This window comes from Pteronotus mesoamericanus, unplaced genomic scaffold (assembly GCF_021234165.1).
Source record: "Pteronotus mesoamericanus isolate MK-2021 breed Mesoamerican mustached bat unplaced genomic scaffold, CSHL_Meso_final scaffold_651, whole genome shotgun sequence".
Taxonomy (NCBI): Eukaryota; Metazoa; Chordata; class Mammalia; order Chiroptera; family Mormoopidae; genus Pteronotus; species Pteronotus mesoamericanus.
In genome coordinates, this window is record NW_026555325.1 from 32,291,278 (window position 1) to 32,314,051 (window position 22,774).

Below are 22,774 nucleotides of genomic sequence, written 5' to 3' on the forward strand. Positions count from 1 at the left end.
AAAAAGAAAGAACACTGTATCTCTAATGACAGCAGAATACATATTCTTTTCAAGTGAACATGGACACTCACCAAGGTAGACTATATAGCTTAGGCTATAAAACATATCTCAATAAAATTCAAAGTATTAAAATCATACAGAGCCCTGGCTGGTGTGGCTCAGTGGATTGAGCTCTGGACTGTGAAGCAGAGGGTCGCTGGTTCAGTGAGGGCACATGCCTGGGTTTCTGGGTCAGGTCCCCAGCTGGGGGCATGTAAGAGGCAACTGCACACTGATGTTTCTCTTCCTTTCTTACTCCTTCCCTTCTCCTCTCTAAAAATAAATAAATAAAATCTTTAAAAATAAATATATAAAATCTTTTTAAAAATCTTTAGCTTTCTGACCATAATAATATTAAGTGTTAATATTTTAAGTGAATTTACTTATAATAAATATCCTTTTTTATCTCTGGCAATAGTAATTTTCTTGAATTGCACTTTGTCTAATATTAATATAAACCCATCAGCTGTCTTATGTACCGTTGTATATGGTATATCTTTTTAAAAAATGTATTTGTGTGTTTACATTTAAAGTGCTTCTTTCACAGAAGCATATTGTTGATTTTTGTTTTTTATCCAAACTTAAAATAATAAGCTATCTAGAAAAATTTTAATAGTTTTCTAGATATCTTATTTCTAAATATTTAGAAATTAAGCAACACATTAATAATGAGTCAAAGATTTACTTGAGTTAGTGAAGGGTAAGGTAAATTATAAAATATATTAACTGAACAATAATGAAATCTTAAAACATCAAAATTTAGAAATTTTGTGCAAGTTCACTACCAGAAATAAAACAGAAATTTACTTGTGAGAATGAGTTTTGCTGTTAAGTGCTGTCAAATCACGTCTTTCAACAATAGAATTGCCCAAGAATTTGGATTAATTTTCTCACAGAATATTATTCAATTATACAGTTATCTTCATTCTTTATATATATAGTCTTGCAAGGTTAAAAAGAATCAAAATTTATGGGGTATAACCAAAGCAATATTTAGAGGAAAATTCATAGTTTTAAATGCTTCTATTAGAAAGGAAGTAAGATCTCAAATCAATGATCTCATCTTAAATCTTAAGGTAGAAAATACTAAATTAGATAGAAAGTAAGTAGAAAGAAGGAAAAAATGAAAAGCAGAAATCAATGAAATAGAAAATGGATAAAACAGGGAAAACCCAAGTCAAAAGTGGGTTCTTTGAAAATATTTTAAAAATTAATAAACCCTTGGCTAGACCCTTGGCAAATATCTTTGTTGCAGAAAACACAAATTTCTAATAGCAAGAATGAAAGGAAACATCACCACAGACCCTATAGGTGTTGAAAAGCTACAAAGGAGATATTATAAACAATTTTATTCCATTTATTAGATGAGACAAATGCCTTGAAAAACACAATTTACCAATAACAATATACCAAAACAGCCCAAGAAAAAATTTAAATAGCCCTAAATTCATTAAATAAGTTAAATTTGTAATTGAAAGAATAACAAACATTGTACCCATTAGGAGGGCTATTATTAAAAAAAAGAAAAGAAGTGTTGGCAAGGATGTGGAGAAATTAGAACCTTTGTGCATTGCTGGTGGGAATATAAAATGGTGCAGGTGCTATGGTAAAGAGAATGGCAATTTCTCAAAATATTAAATGTGAAATTACCATATGATCCAGTAATTCTACTTCGGGATATATACTCAAAAGAAGTGAAAACGGGGACTCGAAAAGGTATTTGCATACTACATTTATAGCAGCATTATTTATATAGACCAAAGGTAAAAGCAACCCAAGTATCCATTGAAAGATGAATGGATAAACAAAACATGATTTATACATAAAACGGATATTATTCAGCCTTTAAAAAAAGGGAATTTTGACATGGTACAATATAGATGAGCCTTGAAGACATTATGCTAAGTGAAATAAGTCCATCACAAAAGAACAAATGTTGTATCTTTTCTCTTATATGAAATTCCTAGAGAAGTGAAAAATTCATAGAGACAGAAAGCAGATGGTGGTTGCCAGGGGCTGGTGGGGAGAGGAGAATGAGGAGTTAAGTGTTTAATGGGTATAGAGCTTTAGTTGAGGAAGATGAAGCAGCTCTGGAGATGAGTGATTGCGATGTTTGCACAAGAATGTGAATGTCACTGAACTGTACACTTAAAAAAGATTAAAATGGTAAATTTTATGTATATTTTACCACAATAAAAACAAAACAAAACAACAACAATAAAACCTTCTTACGAATTCAACCACAAGCCCAATAGTTTCACTGATGACTGTCAAATATTTCAGGAAGAAATAACACAATCTTACACAGCCTCTTTTAGGAAATAGAGAATGCTTCTCAATTTTGTTTTATGGAGCCAGCATAACCTAGAGAAGTAGTACATTTACAGGAAAAAAAATGTTTGCATGTTGGCCACATTGTTACAATGCAGATTTACCACACACTTAGTGCTTCTCTTTATAATATCAGGAGTTCGTCAGGAATAAATGAGGATATCTAAAAGGATGAAACCCAGGTAATAGTTTTCTAGGCATGTCTTGGTGTGTTTTCATTGCTAAGGCTGATATTTAAATTGAATTACTCCACTTCATATCGGAGAAATATGAAGGCAAGAAAAATCTCCACAAATCCTTGTTAGGTGTTTTTCATTTGCTATTGACAACACCTGAAATGGTTTGTAGTCCTGATTTTTCACTTAGCTTCAACTAATTCTGCCATATCAAATTCTAGTCCATATAATCATGTGGTATTTCTTGTACTTGGCCTATAGGTTCCTGCTTTCTTCCTCTCAATGACCTTAGGGCCATGGCTCTCTGAGATCTCAACGATAAAACACAGTCATGAAGTCAGCTGGCTAAAGCAATCACTGAGGAATAGATCCAGAGAAGAACTGAAGCTCATGTGAGTGCCGGAGTGACAGAATTCCATTATAAATAGCACTTATTATGCTATCAAGTATACAGAGGTATGCCATGAGGAGCTGACAGACTTCCTGCCAGCTCCGGGCCTATTTTAGAATGCAAGGGAAAGAACACACATATAAAATGATTTGGGTTTTGCATATAGTATGATAAGCCAAGGGGAAGATGGCTTTAATATTTAGCAGTTTTCTGGGCCCACCATTACTACCACATTGAGTTTGTGGCAGAACAGTCCTTGGTATAGAAGAATGACTTGTGGGGAAGCAACCTCTGCCCTCTCTCCAAATTTGGGCTAGATGCTTTGCTTTTCACTAAAACGGAGCCCTTTTCACAATGATTCACACATCTGTCTTTCCGTACTAAGATATAACATACTAAAGCAGAATAGGTAAACTATATACACAAGGATATTTCATGTCACAAACACAAAAGTGTGCCTGAACAACTTGCAATTTGTATTTTTGTAGAGTAATGGTTTCAAGTACTTTTTAAATAAAAAGGATGATTTTAGCTAAAAAAAAAAATACTCCATACTGGATTCCACAAATTGAAAAAAAAATCTTTGAGGAAATAAAGCACCAATTCCAACTTATTTTCTATGTAAATCTGAAGTTTTAAAAAACTTAAGTGTTTAATGCCCTTGCTGGGGTGGCTCAGTGGTTTGAGTGCCTGTCTGTGAACCAAAGGGTCACTGGTTTGATTTCTGGTCGGGCACGTGCCTGGGCTGCGGGCCAGGTCCCCATTGAGGGGCATGTGAGAGGCAACCAGGTGTTTCTTTCCCACATTAATGTTTCCCTCCCCCTCTTCCTCTCTCCCTACTCCTCTCTCTACAAAATAAACAAATAAAATCTTTAAAAAAAATTAAGTGTTTACCACGTGGAAGGCCTTGTGCTAAGTACTTTACATGTACTGTATTATCTTATTTAACTTCTATTTCCCAAGCAAGGGGTAATACTTTATACCTATATTACAGAAGAAAACCCCACATGGGATGAAGTAACATGGTAAATTCCCCCATCTAGTAACTGATGGGGCTCCAGTTCGAACCCTAGCAGTCTAACTGAAGAGACACACTATTTTTTAAACATCTTTGTTATTCCTATACAAACAATTAATCCATTTGTATTCCACTTTTGTACACTACACATGCAGGAAGGATCACAGTACCGATTCTCCAGTCTGTACTGGGGTTTCTAATTTGTTGTAACTGATTTAAGGAGGCCAGAGTCCTTCTCTCCCTTCATCCCTCCCAATTCTGTTTCTTCTCTTGGGCCTTAATCAAATAGCAAGTAATCACAGAGAGATACCAGGCCCTGGATTTAGGAGAGCAGTTATTCTTTCCAGTACTCAAATCTCAAGCTACAAGCAAAGCACTCTTGCCTCACATAAATACTGTAACATTTTAACACTCAGTTCTTTTCAACTGGTCTACTTTTACACAGCTGAGGAGTAGAAGCAAAGAAGGGCTCATTTCCCTTGCTACTAAAGCTTGATCCTAAGATTGCATTCTCACATCTCAATGCTATCAGCAGAGAACCAAAGAACTAGAGCAAATAGTACTGCCGGTTGTGTGATTCTATAACGATTATCCTTGGAGCACTTAGCTGGCTCTGAGTAAAAAATATTTGTAAGGCTCTCCAAGAAGGATTCCCAGTTGTCTCGCTCACTGAAATCTCAGGGGGGGAAAACTGCTGTTAATCATACACTAAATGCCTGCCCTCCATTTAAAAGTTAACCTCCTTTTGATATTTCCTGGTTTCTGAGCATCCTTTAACGAAATAAATTAGTGAGACATTCATGTTTTTACCTTTGTAACTGTTTAGCTTTTCTTCTCAGCTGGGAAGATAGTACAAAGTTTTCATTCAAGGGAACAAGCATCATCTTGATAAACATTACCTGAGAGGCTAGCATTAATGAGAGCAAATTAAAATGCTATTGTTGTATTGTGCTGGATAGTGAAAGCCAACAGGTAAGAAACACTTAAGTATCAAATGCACTGTGATGAAAACTGAAGCTTCAATTAACCCTGGAAATTTCAGTGATCTCCGAGGGTGACCATTTGTGAGGCAAGCAGTTTAGGCAACTCATACATCTTGTTTTAATCTTTCTTTGGATGATTATAATTTGGGGGCATAAAAAAGGTTATTAGCAAGAACAGAACAACAACAATAATTACAGCAAGTATTTACAGAGCACTTTGATCGCACTATGACGTCAGTCACCCTGCAGTTTCCAAATGGGAATCTCATGCTCAGTGTTTGCTCTCTATGACCACCCTTAACGGTGCCCTTCCCACGTACTCACACAAAAAGAGGGATTTCATGTAAACCCATCTCAAACCTGCCTCAATTCAAAATATCTGAAGGGTATACTATTCCAATTACTTTGGAAGTTGTCTCCAAAAACATCATGCTGGACCAGAATGAAATCTGTTTTAACTCATCCACCTGGCATTTCACATTTGTGTGCACTACAGAAACTTTGGGAGGTATTAATCAAGTTGGGTGGGCTTATAAAGGGTATTAAGTTACATTCACACTTTATGCATTATCAGTCCTTACAAATTCCAGTAAAAATTCACATAGATGAGATTAATGGACTCATTAATTTGAATTTTCTGCCCTTAATTGAACTTCTGCTTTCTTATTCATTGCAAAGGTCCCTGTTTACTAGGTCAGAGGAGACGATGCCATTACCCTTATGCAGGATTTACCCAGTTATGTTTGGACTAATGTATCAATAAGGCTGCTCTGGCACAAAATAGAATATTATTAAAATTCAAGTCATAATGAACATTAGATATAATAATTTGAAATAGAACATTAGGGAATAAAAGTGTCCAGATTTCACTTCCAAATAAAAGTGCAATTTCCATAATTTCAAAAGACTGTGAAATTTAGGTAGGCAGAGGTTATAGCACTTTGTAAATTCTATCCTAGAGAACCATAAGTAGTTATAACTGGCAAGAAAAGCAAGGCAAACTGAACCATAGAGCATCAGGTAAAATTCTGACTGCCACACCACAGGAGGTACGAGGTAGCCTGAAAAAGGGCCAGAGAATGAGAAGTAAAATTCATAGGAATGGTACAATTTCTACAGGAGAACAAATACGTTGAAAGTTTCCAGAGAGCACATAGAATTATACATAATTATAGAGTGGGAGGCCAGAGTATGTGAGAGTCCTCCTTAGCTGCATCTGTGCTTTGTACTTGTAACAGACAGACGCTGCTCCCATGGCGGGGGCGGGGGTGGGGGGGCATCACTCTTTCCTCTTCTTATTTTGAAGATGTCTGTCTGTCCTCAGGCCTTTTATCCAACAGGAAACAAATCCCTAGTTTCCTTGTGGACTTGTGATTGCTTGGAGCTTAACGCCAACATTTTGTTCTTATTCAAAATATTAGTCTTCTAAAAACTCACTTCTCAACTACTCTTGCAGCTGAAGGAGACATGTGACCATGTTCTGGCTAAAGCCTTTGCTTACAGGGAAAGGGGCTGGAGGATAGTTTGCTGGTACTAACACACCTGCCTCTTTCCTGAACTTAGATGTGATTCTGTGTACAGAGGAAATGAACCTGGTTCTTAATGGCATCATTGAACTGTAACCATCTTCCTCTGGACTTCTTGCTAGGTGAGAAAAATAAATCCTTAATATATTTTAGCCACTATTAGGTTTTCTGTTATTTTTATCCAAGAGGATTCTAACAAATAATTACCATTACTGTTAAGTCCTGGGAATCCAGGAACAAATCCATTTGGTTCCTGTCATCAAGAACCTTATGATCAAGTGAAAAAAAATGAGATGCACACAAAGAGTCCTATACATATATAGCAGAGGTAGGTATAAGGTGATATTAGAGCACAGAGGAATGAATAAATCTATTGATAATGAGTAGGAAGAGTTTCTTAGTAGGGGCAACATTTGTGCTGGGTCTGGGAGAACGAGTAAGAATATTCTAAGAAAGTAAGGGTAAAAGCCAGGGCATCTTAGGGGAAGAAATTAACACAAATAAAAACAAAGAAGTGTGAAGATGTATGGTATTTTCAGAGAATAAAAAATAATTTGTAAAAATATGCTAAGTAACTTTAGAAATGAGTCTGTGAGTCTATAGGCCACAGGAACTATTAGTAGCACTGTATTCCAGTTGATAAAAGGTCAACAATTCTGACACCAGTATACACAAGTACTGGAATTGAACAATTCAGAAATATATAGGAGATGGTGGGAACCAAGGTTCTCACCAGTATAAATATATATTCCTTATTCTGCCAGCTGAGAGTGCCTAGAAGCAACCATATCCCATTGCAAAAAAACACACCAAGCACCCTGATCTTGTTTTCTAACACCAATCTCTAAAAGGAACCAGGGCACCTTGGAGAAATGGCTGATTGTAGGACTGGGATAGGGAATATAAAATAAGTGTGTCTGTAGCATTTTATAGTGCCAATAAGTAGGAAAGTGCTTAAAACAACAACAACAAAAAAAACAAAGCAAAATCCCACCCAAATCCCCACAGTGACAAGATATGTGAAAGCCACACAAGAAATGAAAGAAAGAGCTCCCACCAGCCAAGGCTGAAACGGTTTGAGAAACAAAATAAAGCAGTTCCAGATTATAATCCAAAGTATAAATAAATATCCATATGTTCATACTAACATAAATGATTACTTGAATAAGTAAATAAATAAATAGAGGAGAAAAGACAAATCTCCCATGCAAAAGTATTCCATGTATTTTATGGAGACACCGTCCCCCGAGAGGTGTGGCATAACCCCTCGTTCCTTACATGTGGGCTGTGCTCAGTGACTTCCTTCTAAAAGCACAGTATGGAAAGCGGGGAAATAACTACAGTGGAGAAACCTGACAAACTCCCTCAGCCAGGTGATGAAGGTTAACAGCGACAGTGATTAGTTAGAGGGGGAAATATTTGGTTTTATCTAGATTAGGCCTAGCCAGGCTGGTAGTACAGAAAGCTATGATCTAGGATAACGATATTGAGAGAAAATATAACTAAGGAAGTAAGCCGCAACTGACCAGAAATAAAAAATATAAAGGAGAAGGAGCGATATAGGAGTGGGGGCGGAGCGGTTGATGAACGTGATGTGGCTGAAGTCTCGGTTTAATAGAAAGGAGAAGGGAAGACAGAAGGTCCTGGTTAGTAATTAGGCCCTCTGAGTTTGTTAACCAATGTCACCTAGTAACAAAAACAGTAACACTAAGAAGAAAATCCTCCTTTGAATGAGAGGCTTTTGCAGTGTGGTTAGAAAGAACCACAAGGGCAAAAACACCTATAAAAGAGAAACATTTTGTACAAAGGCTTAAACATGGACTCTCATCAATCACCTCATTTTAATCTGGAGGTCATTATAATAGATTGCCAACCCTTACTCTTCAGGAACAGCCTCCCACGGGACACATCTATTAAAACAGAGATTGTCAAACTAAGGTCCCACAACAAATTTTGAAACTGTGTTTTGTTTTTATTATGATAATAATCTAAAACAAATCAATAGGAGCAAATGTAAACTGCTACTTGATTTCAGTGTCTGTATTTGCATTTATGATCTTGTTGGTAAAAAGTAGCACAGAGATAATATGAAAATGGTGCATTTGAGTATACAGCACACTGTAAAAGATTCTGCAGTACTTTGAATAGAGAAAAGAGGTAAGGGAATTGAGAAGACACATAGCACCCAGCATAGTATGGATGGGCTGAAATCAAAAGAGAGGTGGTGGTCAACACCTTGTGTATAATGAGGAGCAAAGTTTTGGTAAAATATCAGCAGTAATATTATAATACTGTTGACTTGAATTTTATTGGCTCTTGTGGTTATCTCATCTATTTCTTTTGATTTTGTAGTTGAGTAAGAGCTCTATGCACAAGAAGCTTATATCTGGATTTACGTAATAATATACTAAAAAAATTTTAAGTCAACCCACAGATCTGAGAATTTTTTTTTCTTTAAACAGATGTTTACACATTTTTCAAATTGAGAAATACAGTATTAGAAGATTCTGTTCCAGAGCATTCTACTCTTATTCCTCCTTATTAGCAGAAATAACCCAAGAAGGGCAGAACCACCTCATTTCTTCTTGGAAAGTAATTTCAGGAGAAGAGGTAACGGGTTTGGACTAAGTGGAATCCAGGCTTTGCCGCTTGCTACCACATAACCTCTGATGTGATACTTAATTTTGTTAATCTCAATTTCCTCAATAAAACGTGGCTAATAAGATTATTTCAAAATATAGGAAGGTTATAGGAGGTGATCTATGTAGCATATTTGTAGCATAGTGCTGGGTGCATGGTAAGTGCTCAATAAACTTTAGTTGATATTATTGTTATCATTAGTCTAGTTTTTCTTACAGTTTCCATGGGGCTTCATGAATACCACAGGATCAAACCTTTCATTATGCTTCTTAAACAGCCCTAAGTAGTCCCAACTTCTCAAGAAGGTGAAAGGCTAATTTACCAATGAGATGGGGGTAGTATAATAGCAAGTGCTGAATATAATAAGCCTCAGGTTCAAATCCTGGCTCGGCTATCTACTAATGATAATTTTTGGGAAAGTCACTTACTTTGTCCAGTCTCATTTGTAAATTGGAGATAATTCCCAAGTCACAAAGTTCTTACAAAGAACATAATAAGCTACCTAATGTTTTACAAATACAAAGTTATTATTTAGTGAATTCCAGAAACATTCCTAAAGGGTACCTCCTTAAAGCTTAAAAAGGAAAAAACCACAAAAAATTAGTAAATTAGGAACAAACACTATTCCCATCCCCCACTGCCGAGCAATCAGGCATTGAAGTGGCCAATTAGGACAAAAAGCCAAACTGAAAGTGACAATCAATCTTTTTATTTACTGTAACAGTGTAAGCAAAAGACCAAAAGAGGCATGGGCTCACCAGTGTTCCCTTTCTCCGTGTGGAATGGCACCAGGTAAGGATCAAGAGGATGCAGCACAGATGGAGGAAATTGTCCCATTGCCCAGGAGCCCAGGGTGTGAGGAAAGGGAAAGAGCTAAAATTAGAATGGTCCTGAGCCAAAGGAGAGAAAAGTGTCTATGTAGAAGCCACCAATAAGGAGTCCTCTGAATGCAGTCATTTGGGCTAGGAATTGTCAAATAACAAAACTAAAACAATCGAGTAACAAGTTTGATGCCCTTTACTCAAGGGAAACCAATCCATGGATTGGGGATGTCGACAGGAGAGATATCCAACCTTGTAGAGAATTTTTATGAGCCAAACTAATGATGTAAACCAGGAGCAGGGGGTAGGAGGGTAGGTGATTGGGTGGGGGGTGGGTTGATGGGTGGGAATCAAGGCCGGGACTGGAATACAGGACAGTTAACAGTATTTTGTGTTCTCTTGAGGGTTAATACCCTCTTGGAGGGGTATTCTGATATTTCAAAGTTGCATTAATCTAGATGCACAAGAACACTGGGCAGGTTTGGCTTAAAACCTTTCACTACAGAAGTTACAGGTCTGGGGCAAGACTACCTACCATGACTTGCCCAATTCGGAATTTATAATCAGATCACCCTGTGAGGTTACTTTCCATAGAACCCCTTTTTCATCCACAGGGGAGTATAGTGCCTCACAAGCAGTAGAGCATTCTTGCTGAGGGATTTGGGGCAAGAGCAAGAAATTTATAGAACCTTAGACAAGGCAATAAGAAACCAGGGCATGGTTGGCTAGGAGGACGGGGATTTCCTTTTAAGGCCAGCAGGTCCTATTTCCTAGGAAAAGGTAAGCTAGCTAATGCTGAGTTGGAGGATTATGATTGGTGTATGTTAGGTTTCCTCAACAGGTGTTTCCTGAAAGTGAAGGCTGGCTAGGCCGCAATGGAAACCACCATTTTGTGGGTCCTGATATAAAATTTAACTTTATCAGAATGCAGATATACATATGAACATGGCTGCCTAGGGGGTCCTTGACTGCAATCCCTCTAGAAAACTACAGTGCACTGGCTGTGTACCAATTTTGGTGTGGGGAGGGCAGCTTCTCCCAATAGGCCTTCCAGGAAAAGTCTTGTAATTGTGTGTGGTTAGGCCTGAAAGAGCACACACAGGGGTTTGAACTGGAGCCTGCTCCTCACCTAAAGAAAAAAGAATATAAATATTCTTTACCCAACACATAATAAACTTTATTCCGAGAAGTTATATAAACTACAAACCAATAAACTTAATGTGGATGAAAAAGGGGTTCTATGGAAAGTAACCTCACAGGGTGATTTGATCATAAATTCCTAACTGGGCAGGTCATGGTGGGTAGCCATGCTCCAGGCCTGTAGCTTCTTTACTGAAAAAAGTTTAAGCCTCCCCTGTCTATTGTTCTTGTGCATCTAGGTTAACACACCTTTAAAATGGTCTTAGAAAGCTGACAAATTCCATTTTCCTAAAAAGCTGAAACACTTCCTGGGGCAACTTGAATCTTATTTAATACAAAAACAATCTGATTAAATGATTCTTTTAAAGCAGCAGCAGCAACAACAACAACAACAACAACAAACTCATATTACCCATCAACCACCTCTTTGGCCACCTGATCACATAAGGTGTGTCCATAAAGTAATGTTGTTTAACTAAAAACTAGATCTATACATCAAAATAAATGTTGTTCCTTCAAATAAGTCACCTTAAGAGATTACTATTTACTCTAATAATAGTAAAACATCTTTGAAATTCCATTTTCACATAATGTCCTCATAGCAAGCTTATTCTTTTTCATATCCTCAGCGGTGGCGAACTCTTTGCTTTAAGATATATACCCTTTGCTGTCTTTAGGGTAGGTTGTTGTTTTTGTTGCCATAAATGTACAGACTCCCAACATAATTGCCTTGGAAGAATCATATTCATTGAGATATAGCTTCTGGAATGTTCTGTTTCCTTAAACAGCCTTAAACAGTCATACCTCATAAATCAAGTTCACACAGTACAAACTGTACTACCACAAATGATAGTATCCTTTTTTGCTTATTCTTTTTTAAGAAGCCAAAACTATCTGGAAATATGAGCTAAATGTTTTCTTTAATTTAAAGTTTAAAATATATATACAGATAGAAAAAATAGAAAATATACAGGGGAAAGGATCCCTTTTATGATTGAAACAAAAAAATAATGTGAAATACCTAGATACGAACTTAGCCAGAAATGTACAGGAATGACATAAAGAAAGCTATACAACTCTACAGAGGGGCATGGAAGATAATTTTAATAGATAGAAAGGCAGTATATGGGTTTCTGGAGTTTAAGATTCAATATTGTGAGAAAGTAAATTCTCGCCAAAATCATCTATAAAATTAAACTAGTTCCAATCAAAATTCAAAAAGTGTTTTTGGAAAACTTGAATAAATAATTTAAAAGTTCTTCTCGAAGAATAAAATGCAGGAAGCACCAGGAAAATAGTGGACGGGAAATGAGTGATGCTGGTTGTGGTAGGGGAAGGTAAAGGGGGGTGGGCAAGTGCTTCCCTTCCAGACATCAAAATATACTATGAGGGCTCCAAGACGGCAGCAGAGTAGGTGAAAGGTACACTCACCCTCTCCCAGGACCAAACTGGAATTACAACTAAATTACAGAACAATCATCCTGTATAGCCAACTAAAAACTAGCTAAAGAGAAGTCTTATAACCAAGGATTTTCAGAAGAAGCCACATTAAGACTGATAGGAAGGGTAGAGACATGGAAAGGACTGGCCCCACTCCCACGAGCAGCTGAGGTTCCAGAGAGATATCTCAGCTGAGATATCTCAGACCCCCCTGAGAAGCTGGGCTCCCCAGTCAAAGAACCAGAGCTGGGAAGAGATGCATATATTACACATGGCTGTGAAAATCAGCAGGCATTCTGTCCACCAGGGAGTGACAGAAGTCTGCTAGAGACACAGGTGCCCTCTTAAAGGGCCAGCACACAAAATCTCATTTGCAGCCACTCACCTGGGCTCCAATGGAGGGACAGCGCTGTGGAATAAAATAGCATGAGAAGAAACTGAGGTTTGTGGCTCTGAGGAGAGAGCTGAAGGGAGGGCCACCAGAATCCCTGTGCTGAGTCACACTCCCGCACTGCACCTACCATCTTTCTTGGGTAGAGGACTCCCCTTAATAGAGCCTTGGTCTGAGAAAGTAATAGCCCCATCTTCTGGGCTCCCTGTTGCCTTACCCTGTGGAGCTTCTACCCTACTGAGGAGATAGCAGCCTGGGCTGGGGTGTAGAGGTCTGGGCAGATTCAATGAGTATCAGTGACTGAGTTGTGTGACTTTGGGGCAGGGGACATTTCCCCCACTTTCCCATGAGCCTGATTGGCCACCCCCTCATTTCATGGGAAATCCACTAGCCCCAACCTGCTGAGACTGGGCTCCTTGAAGAACCTGGGTCAGACTGAGTTGTGTGGCTCTAATATGGGGGACATTTTTCCTTCACATGTCTGAGTGGTACAGAGCTCTCTCTTCACACAGCAAAATCTACATCTGTTTGGGCCTCATAAACTCTGCATGTCTCACTCTGATGACTCCCTGAGACCCCACACCACAACAAAGGTGTGCAATCACCAAGCAGATGGCAGCTATACTTGGTATACCCTGGAATATTTTACCTCAGACCCAGCACTGGCACAGAGTTTGAACCTGTGTCCATCTGAACACTGAATACTACTCACCCCTACCTGGTGACTCATTGAGAATCTACCTCATGCAACTCACTCAAGTACCACCAGAGGCTCTTTCAGTGACTGAGCCGAACAGGCAGATAACAGGTGGAGACAAGCAGAGGTGGATCTTGAGGTGCTTTGGGACTTTTCCTGACCTACCCTGAGGCCCGATTCTGGCAAAAGCCAGCCTTGGGGCACAGCTTAGTCACACCCAGGCCTAGCAGAGGAAGCCACAAACTGTGGGTTGTGCTGCAGCTCCAAACATGTTGTCTAGGGCCATTCACAGACAGTGTCTTACACAGGCCTGCACCAGAGTCCCTCCCAAGAGGCTCCAGAATCAATACACCCAGTGGGAAAAGAGGAAACATACCTCAGTGCAATATAGACCACAAACCCACAGCCAATGTCATACTCACTGGGCAAAAACTAAAAATGTTTCCCTTAAGATCAGGAACAAGACAGGGATGTCCATTTTCACCATTCGCATTCAACATAGTACTGGAAGTCTTAGCCATAGCAGTCAGACAAGAAGAAAGAAAGGCATCCCAATTGGAAAAGAAGAAGTATTACTTACTGATGACATGATACTGTATATAGGGAACACTAAAGATTCCACCAAAAAAACTACTAGAATTGATCAATTAAATCAGTAAAGTAGCAGGATACAAAATGGATATCCAGAAATCAGTTGCATCTTTCTATGCCAATAATGAACTATCAGAAAGAAAAACTAAGAAAAATGATACCATTCACAATTGCTTCAAAAAGAATAAAACACTTAGGAATAAGTTTAACCAAGGAGGTAAAAGACCTGTATTTAGAAAAGTATAAGACACTGAAGAAAGAAATTGAAGATACAAATAAGTGGAAGCATATACCATGTTAATAGATAGGAAGAATTAACATCAAAATGTCCATACTACCCAAAGCAACCTATAGATTCAGTGCAATTCCTATAAAGATACCAACAGTATATTTCACAGTACTAGAACAAATATTCCAAAAATTTATATGGAACCACATAAGACCCCAAATAGCAACAGCGATGTTGAGAAAGAAGAACAAAGTTGGAGGAATCATGCTTCCTGATATCAAACTGTACTACAAAGCCATAATAATCAAAACAGCATGAGACTGGCATAAAATAGACATACAGGTCAATGGAAAAAAAGAGAGCCCAGAAATAAACCCACAACTTTATTGTCAATTAATATTTGACAGAGGAGGAAAAAACATACAATGGGGTAAAAATATCTATTTCAACAAATGGTGCTGGGAAAATTGAACAGATACATGGAAAAAGGTGAAACTAGACCACCTTCTTACACCACACACAATAATAAACTCAAAATGAATGAAAAACAAGATTTGAGCCCTGGTTGGTGTGGCTCAGTGGATTCAGCACTGGCCTGCAAACCTACATGTTGCAGGACTGATTCCCAGTCAGGGCACATGACTGAATTGTGGGCCATGCCCCCAGTCGGGGGCGTGTGAGAGACAACTGGTCTATGTAGCTCTCACACATTAATCTTTCTCTCCCTCTCTTTGTCCCTCCCTTCCTCTCTCTCTAAAAAATAAATAAATAACATCTTAGAAAAAAAAGAAGTGATTTGTGTTTACGTCCATGTTCAATTAAAAAAAACTTAAGATTTAAAACCACAAAAGTCCTACAAGAAAACAAAGGTAGTAAAATCTCGGATATTGCTCATAGGAATATTTTTTCTGATACATCTCCTTGGGCAAGGGAATCAAAAGAAAAAATAAGCAACTGGGATTACATCAAATTGAAAAGGTTTTGCACAGCAAAGGGAACCATAAACAAAATGAAAAGACAACCCATTGAATGGAAGAACATATTCACTAATGATAACTATGATAAGGAGTTAATATTCAAAATTTATAAAGAACTTACGAAACTGAACACACACACATACACAATTAAAAACTGGGCAAAGATCTGAATAGACACTTCTCCGAAGAGGATATACAGATGGTCAATAGACATATGAAAGGATGCTCAACATCACTAATCCTTAGAGAAATGCAAATAAAAACCACAATGAGATATCACCTTGCACCTGTAAGAATGGCTGTCATCAATAAGTCAACAAACAAGTGCTAGTGAGTGTGTGGAGAAAAGGAAACACCAAAGTGTACACTGTTGGTGGGAATCCAGACTGGTGCAGCCACTGTGGAAAGCAGTATAGAGTTACCTCAAAAAATTAAAAATGGAACTGCCTTATGACCCAGTTCTGAAAATATAACCTGAAACACTAACTCAAAAGAATATATGCACTCTTATTTTCATTGCAGCTTTATTTACAATAGCCAAGATTTGGAAGCAGCCCCAGTGCCTATCAGTAGATACATGGATATAAAGCTGTGTTACATTTATACAATGGAATACTACTCAGCTGTTAAAAAATGGAAATCTGCCCTGGGTAGGTAGCTCAGTTGTTTAGAGCACTGTCCTGATATACCAAGGTTGCAGGTTCGATTTCCAGTTGGAGCACACACAGGAAGCAACCAATGGATGCATAAATAAGTGCAAAAACAAATCAATGTCTCCCATATATCTCTCTCTGTCAAATCAATAACTAAAAAAAAAATAATAAATCAATAAAAATAAGGAAATCTTACCCTTTGAGACAGCATGAATGGATGTGCAGAGTACTATGTTAAGTGACATAAGTCAGTTAGAGAAAGACAAGTACCATATGATTTCACTCATATGTGCAAACTAATGAACAAAATAAACTAACAGAACCTAGAAACAGACTCATAGATAGAGAACAGACTGACAGTTGTCAGAGGGGAGATGGGGGATGCAGGGCTGGGTAAATAAGGTAAAGGGATGAAGCAAAAGAAAAAAAAGAAACTCATAGACACACACAGAGCATGTGATTACCAAAGGAGAAGCGGTTAGGGGTAGGTAGAAGAGGGAATAGGGGGATAAATGGTGATGGAAGGAGACTTGACTTGGGGTTGTGAACACACAATACAACATGCAGATGATGTATTATAGAACTGTATACCTGCAACTTATGTAATTTTATTAACCAATATCATCCCAATAAATTCAATAAAAAATAAAGTACAAGGCATATTTATAAACAAACACCAAAACAATACACTACAAGGCAAGTATATCTTGGTCATGTCTATAGTGCCAGGATATACAGTTTAAGCAGTGGAGGAGAAGAGAAAGTCCAGAAAGTAGTCAAAATGTACATAAGAATATCATTTGTAATGAAGATAGAATTTTACTACAGGAGGTCAAGCCTCGTCTAACCAAAGAACTGTATTAAGAAAATGGGGTACCTGCCCTAGCTGGTGTGGCTCAGTGCATTGAGCACTGGCAAGCGAAGCAAAGGGCTGCTGGTTGGATTCCCAGTCAGGGCACAAGCCTGGGTTGCAGGCCAGGCCCCCAGCAGGGGGCATGTGAGAGTCAACCACACATTGATGTTTCTCTCCCTCTTTCTCCTTTCTCCTCTCTAAAAAAAAAAAAAAAAAAAAAAAAAAAAAACTTAAAAAAATAAAAATTAAATTAAACTTAAAAAAAAAGAAAACAAAATGGGCTACCTACTTGGAAAAAATAAAGTTATATCCCTACTCCATATCTAACACAAAAATAAGTTCCAGATGAATTAAACATTTTAATATAAAAATACTTAATTGACCTAGAAAAAATAGAGGTGAATACTTATTAAAAAGTGGTATAGAAAAGATTCTTTTGAACATGTTATCAAAGCTATAAAGTATAAAAAGAAAGGAAAAACCAAAAAGATTGTTTATAAAAATGTATGGGAAGACATGCTATAACAAAACACCACGCTGTGATGGGTGGTGTGCAGGGACAAACACCCTCACACACTGTCCGGGGAGGTGGATGCACTGAGGGGACTGTGGTGAGACAATGGAAATTTTTAAAGAAAAAGTTTTATGAAAAATTCCATTTGTAGAAATATATCCTAAGAATTTAATCAGAAGGATTTGCCATGGCATTGTTTGTATATTATACTGAAAAACTCCAAACAATCTAAACACTCATCTTTAGAGGGATGACTAAATTACTGTACATTCATATAAAGAAGATTAGGTAGCTACTTAAACTGTTGCTAAAACATACACTTATTGATATGTAAAGAAGTCCATTATTTATTAGGTGGGGGGAAAAGTCAGGTACCTTTAGTGTGATCTTATTTTAAAAAATTAACATATATACCAATAAGTACAGAAAAGGTCTAGAAGAATTTACAGTAGTTATCTTTCATTGAAAGGCTCAAGGAAATTCTTATATTTTCTTTTTAATACATCTGGAAATGTACTTTTCCTTTTTAAGTAAACTTAAATTACTTTCATAATCAGAAAACATAAAAATATTTTTTAAAATTACTAAGTATAAGCGGAACCTAATCAACAATGCAAAGATGCAAGGAAAATATGACCAGCAACACTGAAAGGAAAAGAAATCAACAGAGACAAGAGGGAAGCGGGGGGCGGGCAGGGAAAGGGAAGGGAAGGGGAAAGTCAAGGAACATATAGCAAGGACTCATGGACAAAACCAAAGGGGAAGAGCTAAGGGAGGGAAGGTGGGAGGGGGCAAGGGAAAGAGGTGGGGGGGAGGCAGAGACAAATGTATTTAAAAAGTAAATAAATTAATTAAAATAAAATAAAATAAAATAAAATTGCTAAGTATACAATTCTATATAATATTCATGGGTAGAGGATCCATGCTTGAGAAAAAAGAAAAAAACAAGACAGTATAGGCATTAGTAACAGTAACCCTAGAAACGTTTCAAAATTTTTCTTGTGGACACCATGAAAATGTAGGGAAGAAGGCATGGAATTTATAAGAGCCCGGCTAATTGGAAGGCTACTTTAAAATAGCGGTCCCCAACCTTTTTGGCATCAGGGACGGGGTTTTGAAAAACAGCTGGTGGGGGGGGTTGGGAAGGATGGGAGGCGGGAGCAGGGACAGGACTAGAGGCGAAGCTCAGGCAAGCTTCGCTGCGGCTGGTTCCTAACAGGCAGGGGTCTGTATCTATCTGAGGTCGGGGCGGGGCGGGGGCGGGGCGGGGGCGGGGTGTTGGGGGGGTGGTTATGGACCACTGCTTTAAATGACTCCAATTTGTTAGACCAGGTAAGGGTTGCAGAGGCTGAGCAGGTAGGGCAAAGAACCCTGAAAGAGAAAGAAATTATTGAAAACGGCAAAGAGTAGCAGAAGGTGATGAAAACCAGACAAATAATCCATACTAGAATGTCAAATTCCAATTACCCAGAAACTTCCTAGCCACCAACTATGGCAGGTACGTGCTACTTGCTGCACTGCTGTTTGACATTATGGCTGCTCTCTCTTTCCATTTGGTAACTGTTTCTGATGTGCCAGAACGTTTTCATTTATAGTACTTGTTAATCGTCATCAGGCAGCAAACACAGATGGCACCAGTCAGGTCTGCCTAGCCTAACTCTGGGGAGAGCTCGCGCGCCCTCTGCCGGTCAGCTCCACACCGGAGCAAGAGCGTCTGTGTTTGAAGGAGACTGCTTCCCCAAGCACGGGGATACACTTGTGTTCTCTACAAAGCTAATTTCAGTAAAGAGTTTGGAAACCATTTCCTCAAACTGCACCCCTGACCCAAAGAGACAATTCCAGATTAAAACGATGCCTTGCTTTGTTACACCAAAGAAAAACAAAAACTAAAGTTCTATGAGAAAATACAGCATCAAAAGAATTTTTAAATTCAAATGATTTCACCTTCTAACATAATAAATAAGTAAGGGTATGCAGATGACTACAACACAGTATGACTATAAAGCCCCATTAGAGTTTTATTCTGGTCGAAAACCTGAGAATTACTGTAACAATAATATTTGTATATTGGTTTTACAACTTACAAAAAGCTCCCATTTTCACACCTAATCCTTATAACAATCCTATAATCAAGGGAGGAAGGCAAGACAAGCTTTTTTACTGTCACCATTTAGAGATGTGGGAGATGAGACTCAAAGAGGCTCCCTGAGTTGATCACCCACATACAAGAGCCACAGCCCAAAAAGACCTCCTAACTCCAAATTCTACATTCTACTCGGTACACTATTCTACCTGTGCTGCTGATCTCTAAAGAGTTTTCCAAAGAGTTGGCATGTATTTTAGGCAGAGAAGTAAAAGGCCTAAAACATGCTTCTATAATACATTCCATTGTGTTTCAAATACTATCAAAATTTTAGATGCTGAATCCAAAATCCGAGGGTTTGCACTAGAGGCAGCGGTTTGTCCTAAAAGAACATCAGTTTAACAAGGGAAGTAGACATTTTAGTATGGAATCTCCTAAAAAACAAATAGTTAACTTAAGCGTTTCTGTGTGTGGCATGTCTACGTCCATAAGAAGTAGATCCAGTGGTTTCTGCATTTTACTCAGTTATGCAGCAAGAAACTCACATTGGCAATCCCCAATTTCTGGTTCTGCTTTCCCTTGAATCATTTTAATTTTAATGACTTCCCCTTTATGATCAAAGCATTATAGGTACTGTTTTATTGGCGTGCCAAGCTAAAAATCAGTATACTGAAGAGAGATTCAGTGAAATTCAATTATTATCACAGAGATCCCCAAAACTAAAGAACAAAGTAACGATAAATAAAATCAAAGAATTATATACTGCTATGTGCCAGGCATACTAGGTGCTTTACATACAGTAACTCATTTAATCCTGCAAAGAACCCATGTAGCAGACAAGCACATTGAGGCACAGAGAGGTTAAGTAGTTTTAGATACTTAGGATAACAAGGTTCGCACAGCTAGTAAATAGTGAGGCTGAGAAGTTGACCCAAGCAAGCTGGTAACTGAGTTTCACTTCCTTAATCATTAAAGTTACATTCCCTCTATCCAGTGGTGTCTTCCATCTTTTTGTTGTTTTTTTAAAGTACACTTTTAATTTTAGAACAGTTTTAGATTTACAGAAAAGCTGCAGGTAGTACACAGTTCCTACATATCTGATACAGTTTCCCTAATTATTAAAATCTCACATTAGTAAATTAAGCCAATATTAACACATTATTATAACCTTAAGTCCATATACTTTATTCATAGTCCCTTCATTTTTACCTAACGTCCTTCTTCTCCTCCAGGATTCTCTCTGGGACACCACAATTACATTTAGTCATCAGGCTTCCTTAGGCTCCTTTGGCTCTAACAGTTTCTCAAACTTTCCTTGCTTTCGATGACCTCAACAGTTGGTTTTGAGAAGTACTGATCAGTTACTTGGTAGAATGGTCCTCAACAAATATTTATCAATGTTTTTTCATGAGTAGACTGGAGGTATTGGTTTTAGGCAGGAAAACCATAGTGGTAAACTGCCATTCTTATCACATCATATCAAGAATAAATGATATAAACATAACTTATTACTGTTGATGTTAACCTTGATCACCTGGCTGAGGCAGTGAGTGACAGATTTCTCTGCTGTGAAGCTGTCCCCTGCCCCCTTTCCACACCATAGTCTTTGGAAGGAAATGGCTATGCATAGTCCACACTTAAAGAGTGGTGAATTATACTCTACCTCTTTAAGGTAAAAGTAACTACATAAATTATTTGGAATTCTTTTGCAGGGGAGATTTGTCTCCTCCCACATGTATTTATTTATTCAATCATTTGTTTATATCAGTATGGACTCATAGGTAATTATTTTAAACTTTGGATTATAACCCAATACCACTTCATTTTGTTGCTCAATACTACTTTATTTCATTTGGCTCCTATATCCTTTTGACACACTCCCATCATTGTGTTTTTGATTTTTAGCACTTCCTTACTTTCTGGCACTACAAGATATTGTAGGCCTGTGTTGTATGAGCCTTGACCCAGTCTTATAATCAGCCATTTCTCCAAAGAGCATTTGTTCCTTTTATTAAAGAATGGTCTGGGTACTGGCTGTGTTCCTCGCTATAAGGTTGGTTCTAGGTCCTCTTAACTGACAAAGCAAGGAAATACAAGTATATGCTAAATCAAGTACATATGCATATCTTTATCTATAAATGTTTCTCTATAGATCTATCTATATCTATAGTAAGCTAAACTAGAGTTCATACTAATGTCTCCAACTCTAATCCCTTACCATGGGGATGGATAGTTCCAGCCTTCACCTCTTGCTTGTCTATCTCTCACTCCAACAGTAAGAAACCTGGTTCCCATCATCCACCAACCAGTTATTAATTATTCAATCCAGTACGCATGTATTGTGGTTTCAGAATTGTTAACCCATACCTCTATGGGACACTATCAACTACAGTACGTTACATATATACAGTTCCTATTGTCTCTAGCCTTCAGTTTCATTTTCAAAGTTACTTAGGTTGGCACCTTTTCCCTGACTTCTTTCAGTGAGGTTATGGCCTACATTTGTAATGCAGTTAGATTCTTGCATTACAGTCTGCATTCCATCCTGGAATCCCTACTTTCCCTTAATTATTTTTTAATACTTTGCTTACATTAAGGTTTATTCTTTGTGTGTAAAACTCTATGGATTTTAATAAATGCATAGTATCATGTATCTGTCATTAAAAAATCATACAAAATAGTTTCACTACCCTAAAAAAAAATTCTCCATTCTACTAATCAACCCTCTCCCCTCCCCAAACTCCCTGTTTCGATTACATTTTCCTAACAGTCAATGTACTTGACATCATTGCTTTTCATCCTTTCCCCTTATAACAATGTGTTCACATTTACAAACTCATGTGATCCTCACTTCAATCCTGAGTGCTTCCACTCAGCAGATGACTGAATGAAGCTCATGAGAATAAGTGGCTTGGGCAAGATCTCACTAAGTGGTGGTGCTTGCTGAAAACTAACTTGTGCTTTTTAACTCCTGGTATGATGGTCTTTCTACTATGAAACACTACTTCCTTTTTTTTTTTTCTTCAGCAAGGAGGGAAATGGCTGTGTGTAGAGACAAGAAGAAGACAGAAATGATAAATGGTAAGTGATCATATCCTACATTAATGGAAATTTTTAGGCTAAAAATATAAGAAAGTGGAATTCTAGTTCTGATGATTTGGTGAACATCACACTCCAAAAACCTTTCTGCTATAAAATACTCCCAAAAGGCTGGTTAAGTACATTTAAAACTATATCTTGTTAGCTCTATCACTGAGTCAGCAAGAAGGAACGAGAAATCT

The 22,774-nt window shown here is 37.8% G+C and overlaps 1 protein-coding gene across 2 annotated transcripts in view; it reads right to left on the reverse strand.

Annotated features, from left to right (window-relative positions):
* Positions 1-17,022, reverse strand: part of METTL8 (methyltransferase 8, tRNA N3-cytidine) — a 57,828-nt gene extending 40,806 nt beyond the window's left edge. The window contains exon 1 of one of the 2 annotated variants that reach the window (XM_054562760.1): positions 16,921-17,022. Coding sequence is in view for 1 of the 2 variants with exons in the window: in XM_054562759.1 (XP_054418734.1) it covers positions 14,016-14,114 (99 nt within the window). In the remaining variant the exon portion in view is untranslated. Of the gene's footprint in view, positions 1-14,015; positions 14,123-16,920 lie in introns of those variants that run through there. The other variant, XM_054562759.1, reaches the window with a different exon arrangement.
* Between the last annotated feature and the right edge of the window lie 5,752 nt (positions 17,023-22,774).